This window comes from Bombina bombina, chromosome 9 (assembly GCF_027579735.1).
Source record: "Bombina bombina isolate aBomBom1 chromosome 9, aBomBom1.pri, whole genome shotgun sequence".
NCBI classification, from domain to species: domain Eukaryota; kingdom Metazoa; phylum Chordata; class Amphibia; order Anura; family Bombinatoridae; genus Bombina; species Bombina bombina.
Genome location: NC_069507.1, coordinates 21,019,390 through 21,046,829, shown reverse-complemented (window position 1 = coordinate 21,046,829; position 27,440 = coordinate 21,019,390). Strand labels below are relative to the sequence as shown.

At 38.1% G+C, this 27,440-nt stretch overlaps 1 protein-coding gene across 2 annotated transcripts in view; it reads right to left on the bottom strand.

The window, feature by feature from the left end:
* Positions 1 to 27,440, bottom strand: part of PALD1 (phosphatase domain containing paladin 1) — a 456,745-nt gene that overhangs the window by 13,497 nt on the left and 415,808 nt on the right. For both annotated transcript variants that reach the window (XM_053691938.1, XM_053691939.1), the window contains exon 19: positions 16,170 to 16,325. In XM_053691938.1, coding sequence (XP_053547913.1) covers positions 16,170 to 16,325 — 156 coding nt within the window. The remainder of the gene's footprint in view (positions 1 to 16,169; positions 16,326 to 27,440) is intronic.

Sequence of the window (27,440 nt, the reverse complement as noted above, 5' to 3'; positions counted from 1 at the left end):
GTTGCCGGATTTCAGATTATACAATTGGTCGGTCCTTATTAGGTTGGTAATTGACTGGCAATTGGAAACCGCACATTTCTATCACAGGCACTTAGAGCAAGCAGCAATAGGGCACATTAATATTGCCTCCCTCCCTTACACTGACATTTGTAAACTACCGCCAGCTGTAAAAAATAGTATCTTGTATAGAGATCCACTAAGAGCTTGGAAATTGTCTTTTAAATATTTAAACATTGCCCAGCCCTCGCATAAATATATTCCGTTAATGGGTAATGTTGACTTCCCTGTGGGTTCAGATGCATTGCCCTTTCACCTGTGGAGGGATAGGGGACTTAGCAGTGTTGGGGACTTTTTGGATCAGCCCTCTCACACAGTGAAAACCTTTCAAGAAATTAGTAATCAATTTAATATACTATGAATGCACTTCTACACCTACTTACAGACAAGGCATTACATTAATAGTCTTAAAGATAAAAAATGAGAAATTTTGGAGCTCCTCACCCTTTGCTGTCACACAGATTGCATTTAAAATGGGGCATTACTCCATAACACTACTTTACCAAACACTATTGCGTAAAAAGTCCGGGAAGTGCAAGAGGCTCTCCTAGACAAATGGAAACTGAGGATTGGTAATATTACAGTGTCAGCACATAAAACTAGTTTTGAAAGGGCCAAAAAAGCTACTCTGTCCGCGCAGCTTAGAGAATCTCAAGTTCTCATATTGCATCAAGATTATCTCACACTTAAGCGTATTTTGCACTGGAACAAAGAGCTGGATAATAGATGAGTTAAATATTCTATGCCTGCTCCAGATATTTTTCATTATTTTTATGACTGCCCTAAAAATGGGAGTTTTTGGTGCAGACTGCAGCACTGGTTATTAAAAACTTTTAAAGCTAAACTTATAATCCGTTTAGAGATGATCTGCCTCTTTGAATGGGACTCTAATTTAAATAAGTTGTGTCCAATTCTCACCCTGATAATGCTTTTGGCTAGGAAATGTATATTGACTTTGTGGATAGACAAAAAAGAGTCCCAAGATAGTTCACCTTTTTCACAAACTATGGACGCAATTGCTAACTGAGCAACATGATACTCAGCTGGATATAACATGTTGTTTGACACTTTTTAAAAAAGTGGGGAAGCTATATAGCAACTTTAGAAATACCAAAGCAGAGTCAGGTACTTCTTCCCTTTTTACAAACTGAGCACATGCTGAACGCGTATTTAAGAGGCAAATGGTCAGCACTATATAACAAGTGATTTCTAGCACTGGAAGCTCTTTGACTACTGTGGAGAATGACTGAGATGGAGGGAGGAAGAGAAAAAAAGAAAGAAAAAGCCTCTTGGATTGTGGATGGGTGGGGAGGGTATGAGGAAGGGTTGCTCTCTCCCCTCCCCCTTTTTTTTTACTCAATACCATGGAATATTTTCTCCTTTTTCCAGACCTATTCGCAATTTTTGAAATGTTGATCATAATACTCTGTTTTTCCATATGTTAATGTATAAAGTGATTATATGAGTTACAATGTTCATTTTCTTGAATTCATAGAAAGTTCATTAAATACTAAAATTAGAGACCGCAAGAGCAAATATTGAAAAACTCAAGGAGTTAAGAAAAGCCACAAAGCAGACCATGTGGTCTAATATGTCTTTAAATTTACGCTGTTAAAGGGACAGTCTAGTATAAATTAAACTTTCATTATTCAGATAGGACTTTTAATTTTAATCAACTTTCCAATTTACTTTTATCATCAAATTTGCTTTTTCTCTTGGTATTCTTAGTTAAAACTAAACCTAGGTAGGCTCATATGCTAATTTCTAAGCCTTTGAGGGCTGCCTCTTATCACAGGCTTTTTAAATCTCTTTTCAACACAAAGAGACAGAAAGTACACGTGGGCCATATAGATAACACTGTGTTCAGGCACAGGGGGTTATTTAAGATTAAGCACAAAGCAATGCTAAATGCAAGACAATAGATAATAAACAGTCACAGTCATGTGATCAGGGGGCTGGAAGAAGGTTCCTAGATACAGGGTAATCCCAGAGGTAAAAAGTATATTATTATAACTGTGCAGGTTATGCAAAACTGGGGAATGGGTAATAAAGGGATTATCTATCTTTTAAAACAATAACAATTCTATGGTAGACTGTCCCTTTAAATGCCACTTCAAGTGTATGGATTTTTACTATGACAGACGCCTCATCTGTCTGACCGCATGGACTTGTCATTGTAACTTTGCTTATGTTATTTTGCGTGTTTTGCTTGTCTCTCAATACAAAAAGAAATTAAAAAAAAAAAACCATAACAAAAGCTTTATAGACACAAGTTTATCCGATTTGCTTTCTGGGGGGGATCTTTTTTTAACTTCTCAGTTGCTAGAGACGGCTACAAAGCGGTGTGACACTGGGGGTTAAATCCCTTTTGGACAGGCAAAGGGCTGATGCTCTCATTTAAAGGGATATGTAATGTTCAACTCCAGCATTTTACTGCACAGCAGTTGCCACTGTGCATTGTTAAGAACAAGTTACTTTAATCATTTTTAATACCAAGATCAGCACATCATATATGAGCCTTGTGGTGATCTGTGCTCCTATACAAGCCCTGGTAGATATGCGCTATACACTGTGCACAAGCCTCTTGCATGTAACGCCAATCTAATGTTATTCAGTGTCCTTTGCATTGCGGTGTTAGCAGCCAGGGATGTGCGTAAAGTATTAGCTCCTTCCTCTAACAAAAAAGATGTTTGTGAAGTTGCTGGTTCATAAGCCCTTTAAAAATGCCATAAACGTGTGTAGCAAACAGCACTGACGGGGGCGGCTGGGGAGACCTCTCTGACTGTCCATCTTGTGCTGTTCCTAAAGAGCTTGTCAGTTTGTTATTTTTGGCTTAGCTAGGCCTCGTGTTACAATATTTCCTTGTTGTCAATGAACGTGCAGAAGTGTATTGAGAGGGCGAGACTGACAGCACTACAGTTTAAAGACGTCTTTTCATGCAAAAGCCACTTCTGATGCTGCGGCACACTCGCTTCTCTTAGTATTAATGAATGGAAAAAACTACAGCCAATAGCAGACCCTCATTACAACCCAAAAAAATAAAGCTGCAGGTCTGATATAACCATAGGCAAATGTACAAATTCAGTTGTTTAATGAAGAACACACACACATATAACATAAATTATGCTTACCTGACAATTTCCTTTTCTTCCGTGGGAAAGAGTCCACAGCCGCATTCATTACTTATGTGAAAGACCCACCAGCCAAAGGCTTAAATACTCCTCCCACCTCCCCTATCCCCCAGTCATTCAGCCAAGGAACAAGGAACAGTAGAAGAAGCATCAAGGCAAAAGGGTGCCAGAAGATAAACAACAACGCCTCAAAAAAAACGTGCGGGGGGCTGTGGACTCTTTCCCACGGAAGAAAAGGAAATTATCAGGTAAGCATAATTTATGTTTTTCTTCCTAATGGGAAAGAGTCCACAACCACATTCATTACTTTTGGGAAAGTTATACCCAAGCCAAGAGGACACAGAATGCCAAAATGGGAGGTTAAGAGGCGGACCAATAAAGGCACCCACCGAAACAGGGAACGAAAAACATTTGGCAAAAAGCGGTCCCAGAGACACAAATCTACCAACAGTCCAAAGAACCTAGATAGAACCACGAGTGGGCCCACCCACCTCCAGGGAAGCATCTGACAGGGGCAACAACCCCGCCACAGCCCCTCAACCAAGCGAGGGACCCCGACTAAAAATTCCCAGAGGGAAGATACAAGACAGGAACACCGCCCAGGGTGACAAGGAGACAACCCTAAGCCACTCAGTAGGCTACGCCCGAACAGACTATATGAAAAGTCTGGAATGGACCAGAAGAGAAAGAAACGAATCTCAAAACCAGCAAACTCCAAAACAGCGAGACAACGTGGACACACGTCACCAAATAAACAAGGATGTGAAGGAAAAACCCTAACCCCAGAGAGCAGGTGAAAACAGACCGAGTCCCAAATCCCAGACCACAAGAGACTGAGGACAAAAGGGTGATAAAAACCAGTGGTGCAAAAATAAGCAGAGCCCCGATCCGAAAACAGATACAAAACATCCCGCTCCTGCGCAACTGAAACAGCGCAGATCAACACTACACCACTATAGACTGCAGAGTAGCAGAACATCCTTCCTGAATCAAACTTCCTGAGCAAGGAGATCCCAAGAATCCAACTTCCCCCGAGGGTTCCAAAAAAACACCTCACAAGGAACCTCAAAGTGCATGCTAGCGTTCAAGGAACAACAGTTGCCCTGGAGACAACAGCAACCCTCTGCAAGCTGGGTAGTAAAACTAACCGTAGGTCAAATTAGTCGACCAATAGAAACCATCCCTTACACAAAAGTAAGGGCAGGACCACCCGGCATGCTTGAGAAAAGCGACCAGATCCCGGGAAAAAAACCCTGAAACCTTAGTACACAACCCCTAAGACCATCTGGGATGAAAGGCAAAGAATGACTGGGGTATAGGGGAAGTGGGAGGAGTATTTATGCCTTTTGGCTGGTGGGTCTTTGCCTCCTCCTGGTGGCCAGGTTTTATTTCCCATAAGTAATGAATGCGGCTGTGGACTCTTTCCCATTAGGAAGAAAATATATATACACATACATACACATATATTTTATTTATATATATATATATATATATATATATATATATATATATACACATACACATACACACACACACACTCCATAAATTGTGTGTATATATATATATATATATATATATATATATATATATACACATACATATACACACACATACATACACCTCCATAAATATATAAATATATATATATATATATATATATATATACACACATACATACACACCTCCATAAATATATATATATATATATATATACACTTACACATTATATAAATAAATATATATATATATATATATATATATATATAACACACAGAGAAAACCCAGCACTCACTTACAAGCTCTCAGCTAAGATTTAAAAGCAAAAATGGAAAGGTTAGTCACCGCATCTGGCCAAATGGGACAAGCTCAGGTACCACGTCAAGGTCCTTTCCAATACCTGAGACCCTAAAACAGCCACACAATGCAAGCTTTCAAATCCAAACAAACTGAAAACAAGGGAAGGGTGCACAGGAATATATTTTGTATATGTCTAGGGTGATTACATATTCCTGTGCACCCTTCCCTTGTTTTCAGTTTGTTTGGATTTGAAAGCTTGCATTGTGTGGCTGTTTTAGGGTCTCAGGTATTGGAAAGGACCTTGACGTGGTACCTGAGCTTGTCCCATTTGGCCAGATGCGGTGACTAACCTTTCCATTTTTGCTTTTAAATCTTAGCTGAGAGCTTGTAAGCGAGTGCTGGGTTTTCTCTGTGTGTTGTATTAATTTGTTTTGTAATTTTCCCTATGGTTCTTACACCCAGACCTGTCTGGGGTTAACTGCTTGTGGCTCTGGGGACAGCACAGCTTCCTGTGAGTGCCAGTGGCAGCCAGGGCTGTGCATGTTGCAGGGTCATGGGATGTGTACCCAGTCCGGTATGAGAGTGCAGTTCCCTTCCGTGTTTTGTATGTATATATATATATATATATATATATATACACACACACACATATATGTGTGTGTGAAAGAAGTGGAGAGTGGCACTAAAAATATATGATAAATGTGTAAAAATGTGTATAAGCAGCCGTTATAGAAAAGGAAAAAATTAATTACCAATAGTAACAAACCGCTATTTGGTAAAAATATTGGGGTTTATTTCAAGTGTAAAAACCACAATTTTAAATTCTCAACTATATACAACATATGCAAACATTGTTGCAACCTCTATACAGAGTGGACAATCCCAGCTTTAATTGAGCTAGATGGTAAATGCTTGGACACTTTAGATGTGTTGCAAAATAATTGTTTCTTAATACATTGATGCCTACAAACAATAAAGTACAATAGAAATTGTTCACAATGATATCAATAAGAACATACATACATTTTTTTTAGCGCTGTTGCCATTTGTAATATATATATATATATATATATATTTCAGTTTTTTATCTCCCCCCCACCATAATTTTAATGAATTTTGGTTTAACCATGAAAATAGCTTTTTCAATGCAGCAATCAGAAATCTATCTCCTACTGATGAGTTCTAAAAAGAACGAAACAGGCTTGTATAGTGAGTGATTTCTGGTTTGCTGTCATAATCCTGTTTAAAAGGATCGCTGTGTTAAAACAGTATTTTTGAAGCAAAAAAACTGAGAATTTGCATACCTAATTTGCATATCTTACCCACAATTCTCTTGTGCATTGGAAACATTGCATATTAAGAATTTCTGGGGGCAAGCGGGGATACTTGCTTAGATGTACTAATATCCTATGCAAATATTTGCATTGATTTAATTTTGAGACATGGAGGATTTTAATTTCAGTTTTTTATCTCCCCCCCCCCCATAATTTTAATGAATTTTATATATATATATATATATATATATATATATATATATATATATATACATATACATATATACTGTACATATATCTTTATATACACATACATACGCACACGTACATACACACACCCATACATATTATTTGTACTATTTATATGCACAATATAACAATATTATCATCTTTAAGGGACAGGAGAGGGTAAAATAAATCTTTATGATAAAGCATTTTTTTTTTTAAACTTTCTGATTTTTCTTGGGCTCCTTTGTTGTAATTTAGCTCCTTTCCATGAGAGCATACTGATGTATGCTCAGGAACGTGCACTATAAAGTGATTACAGATTGATTAAAAAGTACAATAACTGGGGTCTTTTTACACATTTGCAACTACCAGATATTATTATTAAAACCATAATAAAAAGCAACATTTGTTTCTAAACACTTCAGTTGGAATCAAAGTAACACATAAAGCATATGATACAGTATTAGTATAGCATTGTAAGTATTGTATCAAATTAATAGGTTGTTTCTGTGTGCTGGAGTTTTCTAATGCTACACAAACGTTGTGCTAAAAATATCAGTTTGTTTGCAAAATAAGAATTTGCACAAGAATAAAATGCACAGAGTATTAACACTTATTTTACAGAAAATGCATTGCAGCTCTTTCTGGAAAACAAGGGGTTACAATAAATCCCAATATTATAGCATTTAAATTATAGTGAATTAAGCAGAAGTGGTAAAGTATTAAAGGGACACTGAACCCAATTTTTTTTCTTTTGTGATTCAGATAGAGCATGCAATTTTAAGCAACTTTCTAATTTACTCCTAATTTACTCATTTTCTTCATTCTCTTGGTATCTTTATTTGAAATGCAAGAATGTAAGTTTAGATGCCGGCACATTTTTGGTGAACAAACTGGGTTGTTCTTGCTGATTGGTGGATAAATTCACCCACCAATATACAAGTGCTGTCCAGCGTCTGAACCAAAAAATAGCTTAGATGCCTTCTTTTTTCAAATAAAGATAGCAAGAGAACGAAGAAAAATTGATAATAGGAGTAAATTAGAAAGTTGCTTAAAATTGCATTCTCTATCTGAATCACAAAATAAAAAATTTGGGTTCAGTGTCCCTTTAATGTAAAATGCACCACGTTAAGTGGAGCTGCCCTCCTAAGACAAATGGACTCTTGTACTGGGCCCAGTCTGCTCTGATTAACTGGAGTTGGCAGATGTGTCTTTCATCTCTCACTGCGAAGATCAGCCATGTCACTATGAATTATCAGGACTAGCCGAGATGGAGGGTCACAGGAATTCCCACAACCCAACATCAGCAAGTCTCCAATTCAGCTTTTGCAGGATATGAAACAAAAAGTCAAACCTTGCAGCCTGTTTCCCAATACATCTAGTCTGCTGGTGCCTCTATTATCATGAAATAGTTCTCAATTACTTCTTTAAAAATCGTAAGGTGAAATCTTATTGGAAACAACCGTGGAAAAAACAATCAAATCTCTTTTTATAGGTTGTTCTAAATAGCAGTATAGCACTGGGGATTTGTAAAGATCTGAGAAACCATCTTTTTTGTTTGTAGGAATATTCCTAATCCAATGGAGAACACCAGAGAACCAATTATAGCGGCACTAGATCAGGTCAGGGTGGTTCTAACCAATCAAATTTGGGGGTGCAAAATAGTGACTACAAATCTATAAGGAGTGCATGTGGGGTATAAAAGGGACACTAAACACAAACTGTAAGCTACATGATTATAAACCTTCATATAAGAAAATTTTCACAATGAAAACTGCAGCTTTATTTTGCAAATTACTATATTGTTTTATGTTTATTCTTTTCACTGAATTCCCTGTCCCCCAGAATAAAAGAACTTGTGCTAGCCAATCACAAACTAATATTCAGATATAGCACATGTGCAGACTGGGGTAGCTGCACTCTTGTATTCCCTTAAGGTGGTTTAGCACTGATACAACTTAGTTACTATTGCAAAGAATGATTTGATAATATGTTAATTAGAAACTTTGTTTTATACATGTTATGCTCTGTCTGAATCACAAAATAATTTTTTTTGGGGTTCATATCCCTTTAAAGGGACACTAAACCCCATTTTTTTCTTTCATGATTCAGATAGAGCATGCAATTTTAAGCAACTTTCCAATTTACCCCTTTGATCAATTTTTCTTTGTTCTCTTGCTATCTTTATTAAAAAAAGCAGGCGTTTGATGCATAGGAGCCGGCCTATTTTTAGTTGAGAACCTGGGTTATGCTTGCTTATTGGTGGGTAAATGTAAGCCTCCAATAAGCAAGCGCTATCCATGGAGCTGAACCTAAATGGGCTGGCTGCTAAGATTTACATTCCTGCTTTTAAATAAAGATAGCAAGAGAACGAAGAAAAATTGATAATAGGAGTAAATTATAAAGTTTCTTAAAATTCCATGCTCTATCTGAATCGTGAAAGAAAAAAATTGAGTTCAGTGTCCCTTTAAAGTGAATGAAAACTTGACCGTACTCGCTCACGTCATAGGAAAGAATTAAAAAAGTAGTGAGACTTTCATTCATGAAATTTGTACTATACAGTGATATTCTGAGATTTTTACCTTTTAATGCTATAACGATAAGCGCCGTTCTTCTGCCTGCCATATTGCACAATTGATTGGCAGAAAACTCATCTGCAAGCCACTAATTGTTGTTTCCCCCCAGGGCGTTCAGCCCCTTTGCACAAACATCACGCCCTGTCGGGGAAACAACGATTAGTGGATTGCAGATTCGTCATTTGTCAATCAATTCAGCAATATGGGTGGCGGAACAGCGCTTATCGTTATAGCATTAAAAAGGTCAGAATATCAGTATATAGTACAAATTTGATGAATGAAAGTCTCACTATTTTTTATTATTCTATCCCATGAAGTGAGCGAGTACACTCAAGTTTACTTTCACTTTAAGTAAAATAAAATTGCAGTGAAATCCATTAGATAGTTATGGTCAATACAGAATAAATTAGCCACCTTCTTTTCTTTCAGTTTAGCCATGGATATTTTGTGGAAATCTGTCTTACATTTTTCTTTGTGCTTGACCAGGTTTTCCAGTTGTATTTGCAATTTTAGCTGCATAAGTCAAAGAATTTTTGAAGGACAGGAATAGAATAGAAAAAAAAAAAAACACAAAATTCCCGGGTGTTTGTAGATCATTCTTTCCCACTAGGATTCTAATATGATGGAATAGACCATATAAATAAACATCAAACTACACAACCATATCCTTCACGTAACCGGATTTATTCCATACCTTCTGCAAAGCAGAATTTTAGCCATGGAAACATTTTACAGAAAAAGCAACTAGTCTGTAACTTTCAGAATCTTCAGTTCTAAGATCAGTCTAAGATTGTGGCTATGTGTGAGGTTGTTTGACCAACTTAGGGCATGTATGTGCTACAGGACAACGCTGTAGGTAATCACCCGTCAGGACAGACCAATATCTTGGACTACAAATCCCATAAACCTTTGCTGTCGCAATACTAATGAGCATGTCATATTTGGAGCATGCTAAGTAGAAAAAAACTGAAAAAAATATCAAAATAAGGGATACTGAATCTTTATATCACCAATTTTTCATCTTTTTGGATATAAGATCAGCTTAGAATATTTCACTTACATAAAAGAAATGATTAACACATATTTACAAAGCAGTATATATAGTAGAGCTCTGAAATGTTTGTTCAAAATACTATTTGGTAAATTCAATAGATCCAAGACTCAGGATAATACATCCTGGTATCTTAAAAACAGAAAATTACGCACTCAAGAAAATAAATTGTGAGTTAAAAACATTTTCTAATTTTATATTCTATTTGGATTAAGAATTAGTAAAGTTTATTTTTTTCTCATTTAATATGAACACTTTGTATAGATTTATGTCATTCTTGAATTAATATATATTAATTATATTTTATTTCATATTCTTGTGTTTGTCTCAGGAAGGAACCCCTCATTTGTTTATATCAAAGTTAAGTGGAGTTTAATTTGTTCTTTAAAAACAGCAATAAAAAGTGACCAGCGCTAACAGCCTGGTAGCAAGAGGACCTCAGCTCTGCCTATGGGATAAGACCCTCCGAATGTTGGAACTGCTACAATGTTACAGATAGATGAGGACAATACTCTGCTCAGACTTTGTGTTTTCTGGGAAATTTTAATAAAAACCAACGATGTTTCAGAAAACCCAGTTTTGTACATAGCCCAGAATTATGTGTAGTGGGGGGCCTATCCCTCCCAAACAGGCAGAAATGAAATCAGCATTAGATTTTCTGTGAATATAAAAAAAGGGTCACAAAATGTTTGCTTTCAAGGAGGAAGTATCAGTTTATTTGTACACTGAACCCTTTGTTAAATATGCTACAAATTAAGCATTTACAACTATTTTGCAGAAACTTTCAGACTCATCACAGTACTTTACCACGTCCTTTTATTGCCTCTCGTTGCTAACTGGAAATCGTGAAAGAGCAGGAAACCCAAGAGTACTATTGGGAATTAAGTTCTTGTTGGCTAAATATTTTATTCCTAATGAATACACATAAATTCCTCCTTTCCAACCAGCTGACCAAACTCTAGGGCCGGAGTGAGTTCACCAACAAAAGCAGATAAAGGACAAACATGTTAGAGTTCAGTACACAGACGTTGCAAAAGACAAAGGAGCCCTATTCCGGTGTCTACAAATTCTTGTGGATTGCTGCAATGAAACTACAAATTATTGTTCTGCAAAACCCACAGCTGGAGGGAAGAAGTGGTAACAGCAGAAGGCAAGAAATGCGCAGTAACGTCTGTGTGCTCAGCTCAGCTGTTTACATCTGACAGCAGCTGGGGAGGGCACTGGTGCAAGCTGAGGAGAAACGCAACATAGACCCCCTGTGACTACTCCTGGAATCCAACTCCCATCTACTTATCCAAACTAAAAGAGGTCTCACGTTGTTCCTTTTGTGATCTGAATACTAAAGTGACAGCACATAAATCTCCTCTGTCTGTATATTTACATCACAGGTACAGTTGCATTCTTTATGGTTCATATTACAGAACAATGCAAGATTATCCACTCATGGAAACATTTAAGTTCTGAAATATATACAGCAGAACACAGTGTGTCAAATACAAGGAGCGCTGATATATTGTTTGTATGTAAGTGTTCCACTGGATCCCAGAAAAACACCAAACACTTTTCTAGCTATAAATATTATGTATAGACTGGAGCACTCTGGGATATACATTTCTGGGAGGGTTGTCAGGGTGATCTACCTGCTCAATAATCCAGTTTAGGAACACTCAAAATAAATACTGTAACATGCATGTGCCAAATCGAGATTTTATAAAGCAAAAAACACCTGATTGTAATACAATGTCATATCAGTGGCAAAAAATATACTTGCCCAAGATAAATTTACATATTCTTATTGCACAGAAGCCAAAGAACCACTTTTGGAGGCAAAAAAACAGTCAAACCACACAACAGATTTACTTGGGCACAAACACTCTATTGAATAATTTTTACAAAAAATCAGTAAAGAACTGATGGAAGGGTATATAGCATTCATGAACGTTGAAAGATAATGTAGAAAAATGGAATAAAATATAACTTTTACTAAATACTATTAAAAACTGGGGGTATACACACAATTTAAAAGAATATGTATGTCTCCTGAAGAAAAGCCCAAAATATTTGTGGACTTGATTTGACAAAAAACCCCTGTTGGGGCCCTTTGATACAGCCACTCCGGCGAAACGCATCAGTGGCATCCCCCTTTCCCTTTCTGTTGTTATTTCATGTTTTTAATGTTATGTCTACTATATTATTAATGATAACTATTAGATATTCTACAGGGAGTGCAGAATTATTAGGCAAGTTGTATTTTTGAGGATTAATTTTATTATTGAACAACAACCATGTTCTCAATGAACCCAAAAAACTCATTAATATCAAAGCTGAATAGTTTTGAAAGTAGTTTTTAGTTTGTTTTTAGTTATAGCTATTTTAGGGGGATATCTGTGTGTGCAGGTGACTATTACTGTGCATAATAATTAGGCAGCTTAACAAAAAACAAATATATACCCATTTCAATTATTTATTTTTACCAGTGAAACCAATATAACATCTCAACATTCACAAATATACATTTCTGACATTCAAAAACAAAACAAAAACAAATCAGTGACCAATATAGCCACCTTTCTTTGCAAGGACACTCAAAAGCCTGCCATCCATGGATTCTGTCAGTGTTTTCATCTGTTCACCATCAACATTGGGTGCAGCAACCACAGCCTCCCAGACACTGTTCAGAGAGGTGTACTGTTTTCCCTCCTTGTAAATCTCACATTTGATGATGGACCACAGGTTCTCAATGGGGTTCAGATCAGGTGAACAAGGAGGCCATGTCATTAGATTTTCTTCTTTTATACCCTTTCTTGCCAGCCACGCTGTGGAGTACTTGGACGCGTGTGATGGAGCATTGTCCTGCATGAAAATCATGTTTTTCTTGAAGGATGCAGACTTCTTCCTGTACCACTGCTTGAAGAAGATGTCTTCCAGAAACTGGCAGTAGGACTGGGAGTTGAGCTTGACTCCATCCTCAACCCGAAAAGGCCCCACAAGCTAATCTTTGATGATACCAGCCCAAACCAGTACTCCAACTCCACCTTGCTGGCGTCTGAGTCGGACTGGAGCTCTCTGCCCTTTACCAATCCAGCCACGGGCCCATCCATCTGGCCCATCAAGACTCACTCTCATTTCATCAGTCCATAAAACCTTAGAAAAATCAGTCTTGAGATATTTCTTGGCCCAGTCTTGACGTTTCAGCTTGTGTGTCTTGTTCAGTGGTGGTCGTCTTTCAGCCTTTCTTAACTTGGCCATGTCTTTGAGTATTGCACACCTTGTGCTTTTGGGCACTCCAGTGATGTTGCAGCTCTGAAATATGGCCAAACTGGTGGCAAGTGGCATCTTGGCAGCTGCACGCTTGACTTTTCTCAGTTCATGGGCAGTTATTTTGCGCCTTGGTTTTTCCACGCGCTTCTTGCGACCCTGTTGACTATTTTGAATGAAACTCTTGATTGTTCGATGATCACGCTTCAGAAGCTTTGCAATTTTAAGAGTGCTGCATCCCTCTGCAAGATATCTCACTATTTTTGACTTTTCTGAGCCTGTCAAGTCCTTCTTTTGACCCATTTTGCCAAAGGAAAGGAAGTTGCCTAATAATTATGCACACCTGATATAGGGTGTTGATGTTATTAGACCACACCCCTTCTCATTACAGAGATGCACATCACCTAATATGCTTAATTGGTAGTAGGCTTTCGAGCCTATACAGCTTGGAGTAAGACAACATGCATAAAGAGGATGATGTGGTCAAAATACTCATTTGCCTAATAATTCTGCACTCCCTGTATGTTGTACTGACCGCTTTGTGGGTTTATTTTACCCCTGGTACGGTTTCCTATTCAGAGTAGGCCTATATAACAACACTTGTACCACTATCAATGGTAATTTAAAGGTATAGGCGTTGGGCAGCCGGTACATATGTGTTTGGTTATTAATAGGCACAGACTTCAACCAGCCATTATAAATGGTAATTACAAGGTATAGGAGTTTGGGTTATTCCAGACAGTGGCACCCGTGTTGCGAGACACTCATTATTGATAGATATTTTATCCAATAACAAGTAACGGTAATCTCAAGGTATCGGTGTCTGGTAACCAGGTAATCCTAATAGAAGCCCCCTAGTCACCCCAACGGTAATTACAAGGTATAGGTGTCCGGTATCTCCGGACTTTTTCACATGGTAATCCCAGGTATAGGTGACGATACACGCTACTTATTAATACCCATGACTAGCAAAGGTAATCACAAGGTATAGGTGTCCGGTATTTCCGGACCTTGTTTAACAACCAGGTAACCACAATAGAAGCCTCCTAGTCATCCTAACGGTAATAACGAGGTATAGGTGTCCGGTATCTCCGGATTTTTTCATACGGTAATCCCAGGTATAGGTGACAATACATGCTACTTATTATACCCCACTATTAGCTATGGTAATTACAAGGTATAGGTGTCCGGTATATGCTGACTTTATTCAATCATCCGGTAACCCCTATTGAGATCCCAATTACTACAACGGTAATAACTAGGGACAGATGTCTGGCATTCCTACACGGTAATTCCAGGTATAGGTGTAGATATATCCCTTTTACTTTTATTACCCTGGTCAACTAACAGGTATTTGGTTCTGGTATTTCCAGTCTGACACATATGGTATCACGGTAATCAAAGGTATACATGTTCTGGTAATTCCAGATTCCTAACATAATTGTTATCAATGGTAACTACCAGGTATAGGTGTCTGGCGTATCCAGACCTAGGTATTTAACGGTAAATTAGGCACAGGTAAACCAGGGACAGATGTCCGGCATTCCTACACAGTAATCCCAGGTATAGGTGCAGATATATCACATTTATCTCTATCACCCTAGGTCAATTAACTGGTATTTGGAACTGGTATTTCCAGACTGGTACATATGTGGTATCACGGTAATTTAAAAGGTATATATGTTTTGGTATATCTAGCATAGGTGTTATCAACGGTAACTTAGATACTTACCTGATACAATTGGGCATAGGTATCTGTTATTTTAAAACTTTGGCACTCACCTGAGACACTATATAACTATTCACCTTACTTTTTATTTATCGTTTTTGGTAAACCACAGATAGAGATATAGATGTCTATCTTACTTTAAGATTAATTAAGACATCATATCTGTGTTTATTCTGAGCAATTCATACTTCCAGTGATTACTATTGGAGAACCAACAAATATTAACCTCTCGCATACGTAAATGTCATACCACATTTGTGGTCAGTATTTAGGTCAGTTATCTATTTACAAGACAAATTTAATATCCCAACAGGGTTTTTTTGTCAAATCAAGTCCACAAATATTTTGGGCTTTTCTTCAGGAGACATACATATTCTTTTAAATTGTGTGTATACCCCCAGTTTTTAATAGTATTTAGTAAAAGTTATATTTTATTCCATTTTTCTACATTATCTTTCAACGTTCATGAATGCTATATACCCTTCCATCAGTTCTTTACTGATTCTTTGTAAAAGTTACCAAAAATATTTGTACAGGGGAACGTTAACTGTGAGTAGTGCAATTGTTTCTCTTTTTGTGATACTCTATTGAATAATACCACAATACCAACCAAATGGGACTTCAATTGTGTACTCATATTAACACGACTTAAAGTGCCATTGAACTGTAAATAAAAAGCTTCTCTGGTATTCTCTTCCAAGTCTGCCATGTTCTGCAAAACCCTGGCCAATCAAAGGCCTGATTGGTGCATACATAGTTTATGTGCACTTGAGCGACTGTTTCAAATGCACCCATAGGCTTCTCTGTACAGTTCAGGATTGGTGGTGAAGCTCTGCAGAAAATGTCTATCTCAGAATACAATGCATGAAGTTGTTGTTTTTTTTTTTTAATATTTCCCTTTAACAATGTAAACATCTTAATAACAAGGGACCCAAATGACATCAGAGTAGGATATCTCAGTGTTTGTAATTAAGAAACACTTGTGTAATTATGGTGTATGACTATGACTATGAATTTAAACACCCCAGAATAAATCTATACATATTTTACACACCAGATTCCTCTCACCTCATACATCCAGGTGCTGAACGGTCTCTGCCAAGAATCCTTTTTCTCCAAGTGCAGATATGCATTAAAGAGGATCAGATAGATGTAGCGTTCCAAGTACTGAAGACTTCTGAGCTGGAGTAACTGCATTTCTTTTGCATTTTTGGCTGTTTTAATCTAGACAATAAAAAAACCACATTGGTTTATTAGCAAATAAAAGTACAATGAATGTTTAATAATCATTTTCTTTAAACACAGGTGGTGATTTGTTAACCCAAGTGAAAACACATCTCTTTTTTTTCTGGTTGGGAGGGTTTATACCTTTTTTATGCAATTTGCAAGTGATTTTATTTCAAAAGAAAATTCTATAGAATGGAATGTGGCTCCTGCTGAATTGTCTCAGTGCACAGTACAGGGGGAGGCTCAGAGCATGATAATACTGTTACTGACTCACTGGAAGCGACTGTCATCTGATTATAATACATCAACCAGAAGTTGTTATTTCAACCCACCGGTGTCTTGATGTCACCGCTAACGTGTGCACTCACTAATGGCGCTCACACACACATATCTGCTTAGATATAAAACAGTCTATTTCATGCTAAGCGATGGCTTATACTTTATAGATATTACAATATGTAGCAATCATCATTTTAAATGAATGTTACCTTTTGGGATTTTTTAACTACATTTCTGCAGTGTCTATTACTTCCTGTCACAGCCCTATAAGGAGGCTGTGGTCTCTATGAAGGTTTATCTTAGCCTGACGTCATACATCTTCTAGAGTAACATGAGCTGTTTTACTACTAAGTGAATAGACTAGATAACAGGGAGTAAGATTTGCCCATGCTCAGAACAGGCAGAATACAATCTAAGATGTCAAGATGTCAGCTCTCTGATCACATTAAGGACAGTGGCTACACTGAGAATTTCTAAGTTCTCATATTGCAAGAAAACAAGTAATTTGCCGTTTTTTTACACAATCAGTTTCTTTTTATGTTTAGTTTGATTTAACATATTTGTTTTCATAAAATGAGCACTGTTTAATATCAGTTAAAGAAATGTACACACATCCTCAGTGCAGTTCCTGGCTGTCTATAGTGAATGGCTATTATAGACAAGTGTCTGTTTATATGTTCTTTGCTGTCTAAAGAACAAATAGAACAGGCAAAAGAGTGAGATGGGAATAAAAAAAATAGGAATAGATAGTAGACAATGAGCTTCCCCCTAAAGTAACCACCTGATATTTAGCTTTATGGTTAAGTTTCTACGCCTCCAAATTTTGTGTAGAGCCCCCCTGGTTGATATGGATGGCTGAGTGTACGCGGCACATGAATGTAAACCTACAGGGAGAATATTACAAAGTAATAGTTCTAGACTAGTGAGTATCCAGCCATAAGAGAAGACTCCCCTAGAATAAATTACATAGAATTTAGCTTTAGAGCTTTTGTATTCGGTACATGACAATATTAGAACATATCACAAACCGAATAAGAGCTCATTGTCAAACACTGTTGGTCAATTATGTTCTAAGTACAAAATGCAGAGAGAAAACATAGCAAGTGGGCTGGGAACATTTAGTAATCACAGGGAAGCAGATAAGATTTATAGATGCATTTATTCTATAGTGCCAATTAACAATTTCCAATATGAACAGCCAATGATTTAGTTGGGCAAAGAGCAATTGGGAGTTAAGATTATATTGCCTATCTCTCCCACCCCCGCAAGAAGGGTAATTACAGGGGTTGTCTCTTGTTTACTAAGCTTTTCTGTAAAACATACAGCAGTATTCATATTTTTAGTATAGGTGATGGTTTTAACAGGCAACAGCATCTATTTCAAATGACAAAATAAAGTCAAAGGAGCTCTTTGTAAAAATGTAACACACTCCAGCAGGTAAAATGGATCATCTGGAACACACACAACACAATTTTACAGTACACAATCTATTCATTAGATACTCAGCAGGGGAATATAGCAAACACTATGAAAAGGGGTCTCTAAATATTTTCCCCTAAATCTCATGCAACTTTCCATATCCCAATAACATAGACAAGGAAAGGTTTCCTGACAGAGTTTAAGCACAAACTGCTCCATGTGTGAAATAAATTACGGCACATAAGTGAGCCTGTGATGAGTACTCTGGAAGTGTATTTTCTAATGAAATCTATATTACAGGAACCTGTGCATGACGTTCACAGCCACAGACGTGGCCAGGGTCTCATTAAACCTCTGACTGGATTCCATGGTCTTTATTGTGTTTAAAATATTTTATTAAGCGCCTGCCATGATTTTCAGGCAATTTGCTACTGCCCATGCGTTTATAGTGTAATGAATGTGATGAAGTTATATCAGATGCTGAGCTGGTCTCATGCTTGCAATTCAATTGGCTTAAAATATCAGGAAACTTGTATGTCCCAAATTGTAGTGTTGTTGCTCTCCCAGGAAAATGACCTGCAGGCTACTTAGCATCAAAGGGACACTGAACCCAATTTTTTTATTTCATTATTCAGATAGAGCATGCAATTTTAAGCAACTTTCTAATTTACTCCTATTATCACATTTTCTTCATTCTCTTGGTATCTTTATTTGAAATGCAGGAATGTAAGTTTAGATGCCGGCCCATTTTTGGTGAATAACCTGGGTTATTCTTGCTGATTGGTGGATAAATTCATCCACCAATAAAAAAAGTGCTGTCCAGAGTTCTGAACAAAAAAGAAGCTTAGATGCCTTCTTTTTCAAATAAAGATAGCAAGTGAACGAAGAAAAATTGATAATAGGTATAAATTAGAAAGTTGCTTAAAATTGCTGCTCTATCTGAATCACAAAAGAAAAAAATTGGGTTCAGTGTCCCTTTAATAAATAAATTAAACAGCTTATCTCAGATACTAGGACTTCATTTTCTATGAAAAACTATTTTGAATACACAAATAATAATAAGATTGTATTTCTAGATGTATTGTTTGTTATGGAAATAAGTGCAAAAAATAAAATGATCTATTGTTTTACAGCAGTTTATTTTTGCACATCTGCTGTTTCACCCCTGCAAAGCACCTACATAACCTAAGCTTAAGAGCAGTAATACACTATTGGGAGCTAGCTGAACACATCTGGTGAGCCAATTACAAGAGGCATATTTGTGTAGCCACCAATCAGCATCTACCTGCTCCTGAACCTACCTAGGTATGTTTTTTTAACAAAGGATGAGATAAATGAAGCACGTTTGATAACAGAAGTGAACTGAAAACAAGTTGTATTCTCAGGATGTGAGATGCGCCCGGCAAAATACATACAGATGTGCATCTTCCTTATCCAATTGGAGAGTGCATTATTCTCAGCATTTGGCACAAATAAGTGAGTTTTCTTTGTCTCTTTTGTCTGTAGATTTCAGCCTTGTCACTTTATGTAGTTACAATCTCTAGTAAGTCTACAGAGCCTGCTACTTAGTGTTGCCACCGCAGCCATGTTATGCTGGATGCTTATGCGTTACACATGCTGCAGGGAGAATTCTGCTGTCCAGGGTCACTACTTGTGTGCTGTCTAGGTATTTGCCCTCTGTACACCCTGCCACGTGTGTCATTTAGAAGTATCCAGGAAAACATGGTCGAGGTGGCAACCATATTGCTACTAGAGACCGCTCACTTGGTCATCTACACTCTTTACTACATCTGCCTTGTTACAATTTGTCTCTCACTATAGTAGCCTCTAGACACGTTAGAACATTTTCCTCCCTCTATACCAACCCTGCAAATGTTACCCAGTAGGTACAGTGCATAATACAAAGCTGGGTCATCCAGACAAAAATGTATTGTTTTAAAGAATAAGAACTGCTTTTGTGTAGTGATCTATATATAGAACTATACAATTGATTGCAATGCTTTCTGGTAGCTAAACGTTTAAATATTAAAAATAAGAAATGATTCATTTTATTATTGCATTATTACTTGTGTCTAACTATGTGTTTAACTGGTGCAAATTGAAGTTCCCAATATAAATCTAATTTTCCACATACTTATATCTTAGGAGCTTTAAAGGGACACACAAATTAAATTAATATTATGTTTAGTTTGCACTATTGCTTGTGTAATGTCATGTGTTCATCCCCTTGATTAAACACATAGTTAAAGTCAGCTCCAGAGCAGCAATGCACTACTGGGAACTAGCTGAATACATCTGCGGAGCATATGGCAAGAGACATTTGTGCATTGCCACCAAACAGCAGCTAGCCCCAGTAGCGCATTGCTGTTTCTGAACCTAAGCTTTTCAATAAAGGATACAAAGAGAATAAATTCAATTTGATGAGTGAATATAAAGTTTTAAATGGACCACTAAACACAGCAGAAATTAATTATTGAAAAGTAAAAAAAATAAAAACTGACAATGAATTTAAAATGAGCAGTAGAGAATTTTCTGGCACATTTCTAAGTTAATCCAATTTTCCTCCTCCTGTATCATGTAACAGGCACCAGCCAATCACAAAATACATATACATATATACTGTGCACTTCTGCACATGCTCTGTAGGAGCTCGGGCCTCAGAAAGCGTGCGTATAAAAAGACTGTTTATGTTTTGATAATGGACAACAATTCTAACTATGTATAAAATGTTCAGCTACTTTGTGCTAATCTATAAAATAATAGTAATTAGGATCATTATACCCATTGTCATTTGCGGTTTCATGGGATATTCCTGCTGAGTCAGTCCTCATACTCCCTCTAACCTGGATAAAAAATGCTCAGTGATTTCATAAAGGACACACTCACGTATTTATATATTTTATAAAATGTGCTAAAAACACCTTCTGACCTTTGGCTGCAGTCGGACATGAAAGAAGCCAATGTTTGCCTCATTCTATCTCCATGGGTGGAAATCCATTGTACAATGAAGAAAATAAAACATTTTTCCTTGTAACAGTAAGAAAATGTCACCTAATAAAATGGTTATTAGCTTGTGACACTGGTTATTAGCTTGTGACACTTGGCTAAACTGGTTCTTGTTTTTCTTAAACGAGTATTTAGATCTTTATGCTGTTTTTCATTAATTGCTGCCTATAATTACTTGAATCACATGGCCAGTAATAATCTATGGATTAATGGATTAATATTGTCACTAGGGTGCACCAGTCTGATCTGGAGGTTTCTACTATCTATTTATCTGTGAAGATCTATTAGAGGCACAGTATGGCTCTGTGTATAACAGTGAAGCATTTGACTATACTATTATGCTAATCATATACATCCCCCAGTATGTAAATATACATTTAAATCTGTTCGCCGGAAACAGAAGTTATGAAGCACCGGTTTAAAGACCGCTGCTCCATAACCTGTCCGTCTAAAGACTGCTGCTTCATAACCTGTCCGTCTAAAGACTGCTGCTTCATAACCTGTCCGTCTAAAGACCGCTGCTCCATGACTTGTCCGTCTAAAGACCGCTGCTTCATAACCTGTCCGTCTAAAGACCGCTGCTTCATAACTTGTCCGTCTAAAGACCGCTGCTTCATAACTTGTCCGTCTAAAGACCGCTGCTCCATAACTTGTCCATCTAAAGACCGCTGCTCCATAACTTGTCCGTCTAAAGGCCGCTGCTCCATAACTTGTCCGTCTAAAGGCCGCTGCTCCATAACTTGTCCTTCTAAAGGCCGCTGCTCCATAACTTGTTCTTCTAAAGGCCGCTGCTCCATAACTTGTTCTTCTAAAGGCCGCTGCTCCATAACTTGTCCTTCTAAAGGCCGCTGCTCCATAACTTGTCCTTCTAAAGGCCGCTGCTCCATAACTTGTCCTTCTAAAGGCCGCTGCTCCATAACTTGTCCTTCTAAAGGCCGCTGCTCCATAACTTGTCCGTCTAAAGGCCGCTGCTCCATAACTTGTCCTTCTAAAGGCCGCTGCTCCATAACTTGTCCTTCTAAAGGCCGCTGCTCCATAACTTGTCCTTCTAAAGGCCGCTGCTCCATAACTTGTCCTTCTAAAGGCCGCTGCTCCATAACTTGTCCTTCTAAAGGCCGCTGCTCCATAACTTGTCCTTCTAAAGGCCGCTGCTCCATAACTTGTCCTTCTAAAGGCCGCTGCTCCATAACTTGTCCTTCTAAAGGCCGCTGCTCCATAACTTGTCCGTCTAAAGGCCGCTGCTCCATAACTTATCTGTCTAAAGGCCGCTGCTCCATAACTTATCTGTCGAAAGACCGCTGCTCCATAACCTGTCCGTCTAAAGACCGCTGCTCCACAACTTGTCCGTCTAAAGGCCGCTGCTCCATAACTTGTCCTTCTAAAGACCGCTGCTCCATAACTTATCTGTCTAAAGACCGCTGCTCCATAACTTATCTGTCTAAAGCCCGCTGCTCCATAACTTGTCCGTCTAAAGGACGCTGCTCCATAACTTGTCCGTCTAAAGACCACTGCTCCATAACTTATCTGTCTAAAGCCCGCTGCTCCATAACTTGTCCATCTAAAGGCCGCTGCTCCATAACTTATCCGTCTAAAGACCACTGCTCCATAACTTATCCGTCTAAAGACAGCTGCTCCATAACTTATCTGTCTAAAGACCGCTGCTCCATAACCTGTCCGTCTAAAGACCGCTGCTCCATAACTTATCCACCTGCTCTAAGGCGGCGGACAGAAATCAACCCGATCAAATACGATCGGGTTGATTGACACTCCCTGCTAGCGGCCGATTGGCCACAAATCTGCAGGGGGCGGCATTGCATTCACAAGAACTGCTGGTGCAATGATACATGCCGACAGTGTATGCTGTTGGCATTTATCAATGTGCAACGGACATAATGCACATTGTTAAATATGCCCCAGAGTATATAAAAAGACACTTTCAATTTACTTCTATTATCAAATTTGCTTCATTCTCTTGATATCCTTTACTGAAAAGCATACATAGGTAGGCTCAGGAGCAGCCTCGAGAATCACACGTAGATGTAATTTTTAAAGTTTCTTTAGCTGTTTAAATGTTGACAAAATTAGTGTAAAGTTTTGGGGGTCAATTTATCAAGTTCCGTATGGCGCTTGTTTCCCTGTGTTTCTGGCGTCTAAAGACTGCTGCTCCATAACTTGTCTGCCTGCTCTGCAGGTTTAGGGGCACCGCACACTTTTTTGGCTTTACCGCAAACTGACTTACGTAAAGTTCGTAAAGCCTTTTTTCTTTGGGACTTCTATAGCGCTGGTATTACGAGTTTGTCCTGGGAAGCCAAAAAGTGAGTGGTACAGCCTCTACTGACAAGATCCGTAACGCATTTAAAAGTCAGTAGTTACGAGTTTTATGGTACAACGCCGTAGCATAAAACTCTTAACTAAAGTGCTAAAAAGTACAATAACACCAGTAAACTACCTATTAACCCCTAAACCGAGGCCCTCCCGCATCACAAATACTAAAATAAAATTTTTAACCCCTAGTCTGCCGCTCCAGACATTGCCGCCACTATAATAAACATATTCACCCCTAAACCGCCGCACTCCCACCTCGCAAACACTAGTTAAATATTATTAACCCCTAATCTGCCGCCCCTAACATCGCCGCCACCTACCTACATTTATTAACCCCTAATCTGTCGCCCCCAATATTCTAAATTTATTAACCCTTTAAACCTAAGTCTAACCCTAACACCCCCTAACTTAAATATAATTTAAATAAATCTAAATAAAATTACTATCATTAACTAAATTATTCCTATTTAAAACTAAATACTTACCTATAAAATAAACCCTAAGCTAGCTACAATATAACTAATAGTTACATTGTAGCTATCTTAGGGTTTATTATTATTTTACAGGCAAGTTTGTATTTATTTTAACTAGGTAGAATAGTTATTAAATAGTTCTTAACTATTTAATAAACTACCTAGCTAAAATAAATACAAATTTGCCTGTAAAATAAAACATAACCTAAGTTACAATAACACCTAACACTACACTATAATTAAATAAATTCCCTACATTAAATACAATAAAATAAATTAAATTAAATTAGCTAAATCACAAAAAACACTAATTTACAGAAAATAAAAAACTAATTTAAACTAATTACACCTAATCTAAAAGCCCTATAAAAAATAAAAAAACACCCCCCCAATAAAAAAAACCCTAGCCTAAACTAAACTACCAATAGCCCTTAAAGGGCCTTTTGCGGGGCATTGCCCCAAAGAAATCAGCTCTTTTCCTGTAAAAAAATACAAACAACCCCCCAACAGTAAAACCCACCACCCAAACAACCAACCCCCCTGAAAAGGGCATTTAGCTGTATTGCTGCCCAAAGCCCTAACCTAAAAAATAAACCCACCCAATACACCCTTAAAAAATCCTAACACTAACCCCCGAAGATTCACTTACCGGGATAAGTCTTCATCCAAGCAGCAAGATGTCCTCAACAAAGCCGGCAGAAGTGGTCCTCCAGACGGGCAGAAGTCTTCATCCAGATGGCATCTTCTATCTTCTTCCTTCTGAAGCGGAGCGGCTCCATCTTCAAGACATCCAGCGCGGAGCATCCTCTTCAAATGACGTCTTCTTCGGAATGAATATCTCTTTAAGTGACATCATCCAAGATGGCATCCCTTAGATTCTGATTGGCTGATATAATTCTATCAGCCAATTGGAATTAAGGTAGAAAAAATCCTATTGGCTGATCCAATCAGCCAATAGGATTAAGCTTACATTCTATTGGCTGATTGGAACAGCCAATAGAATGCCAGCTCAATCCTATTGGCTGATTGCATCAGCCACTAGGATTTTTTCTACCTTAATTCCGATTGGCTGATAGAATTAGGCGATAATAAAAATAATGTAGGTGTTGGCAATGTTGGGTAGCAGATTAGGGGTTCAAAGTATAATGTAGGGGGCGGCGATGTCCGGAGCAGCAGATTAGGGGTTAATAAGTATAATGTAGTTGTCGGCGATGTAGGGGGCGGCAGATTAGGGGTTAATAAGTGTAAGATTAGGGGTGTTTAGACTCGGAGTTCATGTTAGGGTGTTAGGTAATATGTTTCCCCATAGGAATCAATGGGGCTGCGTTACTGAGTTTTACGCTGCTTTTTTGCAGGTGTTAGACTTTTTCTCAGCCGGCTCACCCCATTGATGTCTATGGGGAAATCGTGCACGAGCACTTACGACCAGCTCACCGCTGACTTAAGCAGCACTGGTATTGGAGTGCGGTATGGAGCACAATTTTGCTCTACGCTCATTTCTTGCCTTTTAACGCCAGGTTTGTAAAAACCCGTAATACCAGCGCTGTAAGTAAGTAAGCAGTGAGAAAAAAACTGCACGGTAGCACCGCACAGCTTATAACGCAAGACTCGTAATCTGGCCGCAAGTGTTTAATGTGTCTTTAAGCTGTGTTAGCGCTCAGTATCACAATATTTTTGCACTCCTCTTGTAATTTAGGCTTATGTGTTTAATACCTTTGCAGAGGTTAAGCACTCAGTTATAAACAAGAAATAGTGTATTAATACAATGCTCTAACACGTCAATATGTCCTTGTAACTTTCAGATCTTTGCATAGGTTAAGCACAGTTATGTCCAAGCAACATTGCAATAATAATAATATCTTATCTCCTCTGCTGAGGGCAATTAGCAAGAGATATACATAAGCTCCTGTAGATAAAATCTCTGTGCAGCATGTAGTGGGCAGGAGGTTCTGAATTCTACATAACGCACCCCAATCTCTCTGGGTTTGGTGAAAACACTACAATTTTCAGATTTAAATCACAGGAAAGATAGGCAAAAGAAATAATATCACTGTGCATTATTAAATGTTTAATGCAAATGTAATATCCCTCTCAAAGAGTATTTGGTTCATTTCTGCCCTATTTGGGGCGTGTGAGGATATATAAAATACTTACATACTAACATTACTCATACATTAGATATAATAAGTTATTTACATCTATATGTTGTTTAATTGCACCAGAGCCCACTCACACGTGCATATAGCAGGTGTATGTTACACACATTGACCTGATAAATCATACGTTGTATTTTCCACTAGGTGCCCCAATGGGCATACACTGATGCCAACATCTTCTTGCCAAAATTTTATACCCTGCAGCACAGAACTAACAGGAATTCCAGACTACATCTGACTTTCTCATGAATGCAAAATATCCAACCATCTATGGCGGCTGCACTTTATGTCCGGAGAATATTATCTGTAACATAGCTGGTATTAGACACCCCTCAAACAACTTAGCAAAGTTTATAGATACACAATGTGTGCACAGACTGAAATACTATCTAACCATAGTGGTTACGACAGTGTCCAACAGCGACATTCCACAATAAAATGAGGATTTGCGTATCTGTTTGGTTATTACATTTTCATTCAAGGTGTGCGTCAGTGGCTTTAAACTGTTGACAATAAGCTGAGCTAGACTAAGGGAGTCAGAGAAATAGAATTAACCGTCAGATTGACGTATAGGAAGTTGGCTCTTCAATTATACAGCTGGGGGGGCAACCTTTTTGAAATGGGGGTCGCAAGACTTGAGATATCATTTTGGAAATTGAATTAATCGAATATGTATAGGAATATGCAGAGAGCTGTAGATAGTGAGAAGCACAAATTTAATGTTGGGTAGTAGAGCACAATACAAAACCCTGGAGGGCCACACTCTGGAAAATCTTGTTATACAACATAGAAAATCTGAGCATGGACCAAGAATATACATAGATACACAGATTTTGATACAAACCAGAAGGCCTATGAAGCCTGTCTATATTACTGCTGCTAATAACTCTATATGCACAACGCTTCCTATACAACCAGCACCTACTGACCTTACTTTCTGCTAATACCTCTTCCTATACACCCAGCACCTACTGACCTTACCTGCTGCTAATACCTCTTCCTATACACCCAGCACCTACAGACCTTACCTGCTGCTAATACCTCTTCCTATACACCCAGCACCTACTGACCTTACCGGCAGCTAATACCTCTTCCTATACACCCAGCACTTACTGACCTTACGGGCAGCTAATACCTCTTCCTATACACCCAGCACATACTGACCTTACTTTCTGCTAATACTTCTTCCTATACACCCAGCACCTCCTGACCTTACCTGCTGCTAATACCTCTTCCTATACACCCAGCACTCTACTGACCTTACCTGCTGCTAATACCTCTTCCTATACACCCAGCACCTACTGACCTTACCTGCTGCTAATACCTCTTCCTATACACCCAGCACTCTACTGACCTTACCTGCTGCTAATACCTCTTCCTATACACCCGGCACCTACTGACCTTACCTGCTGCTAATACCTCTTCCTATACACCCAGCACCTACTGACCTTACC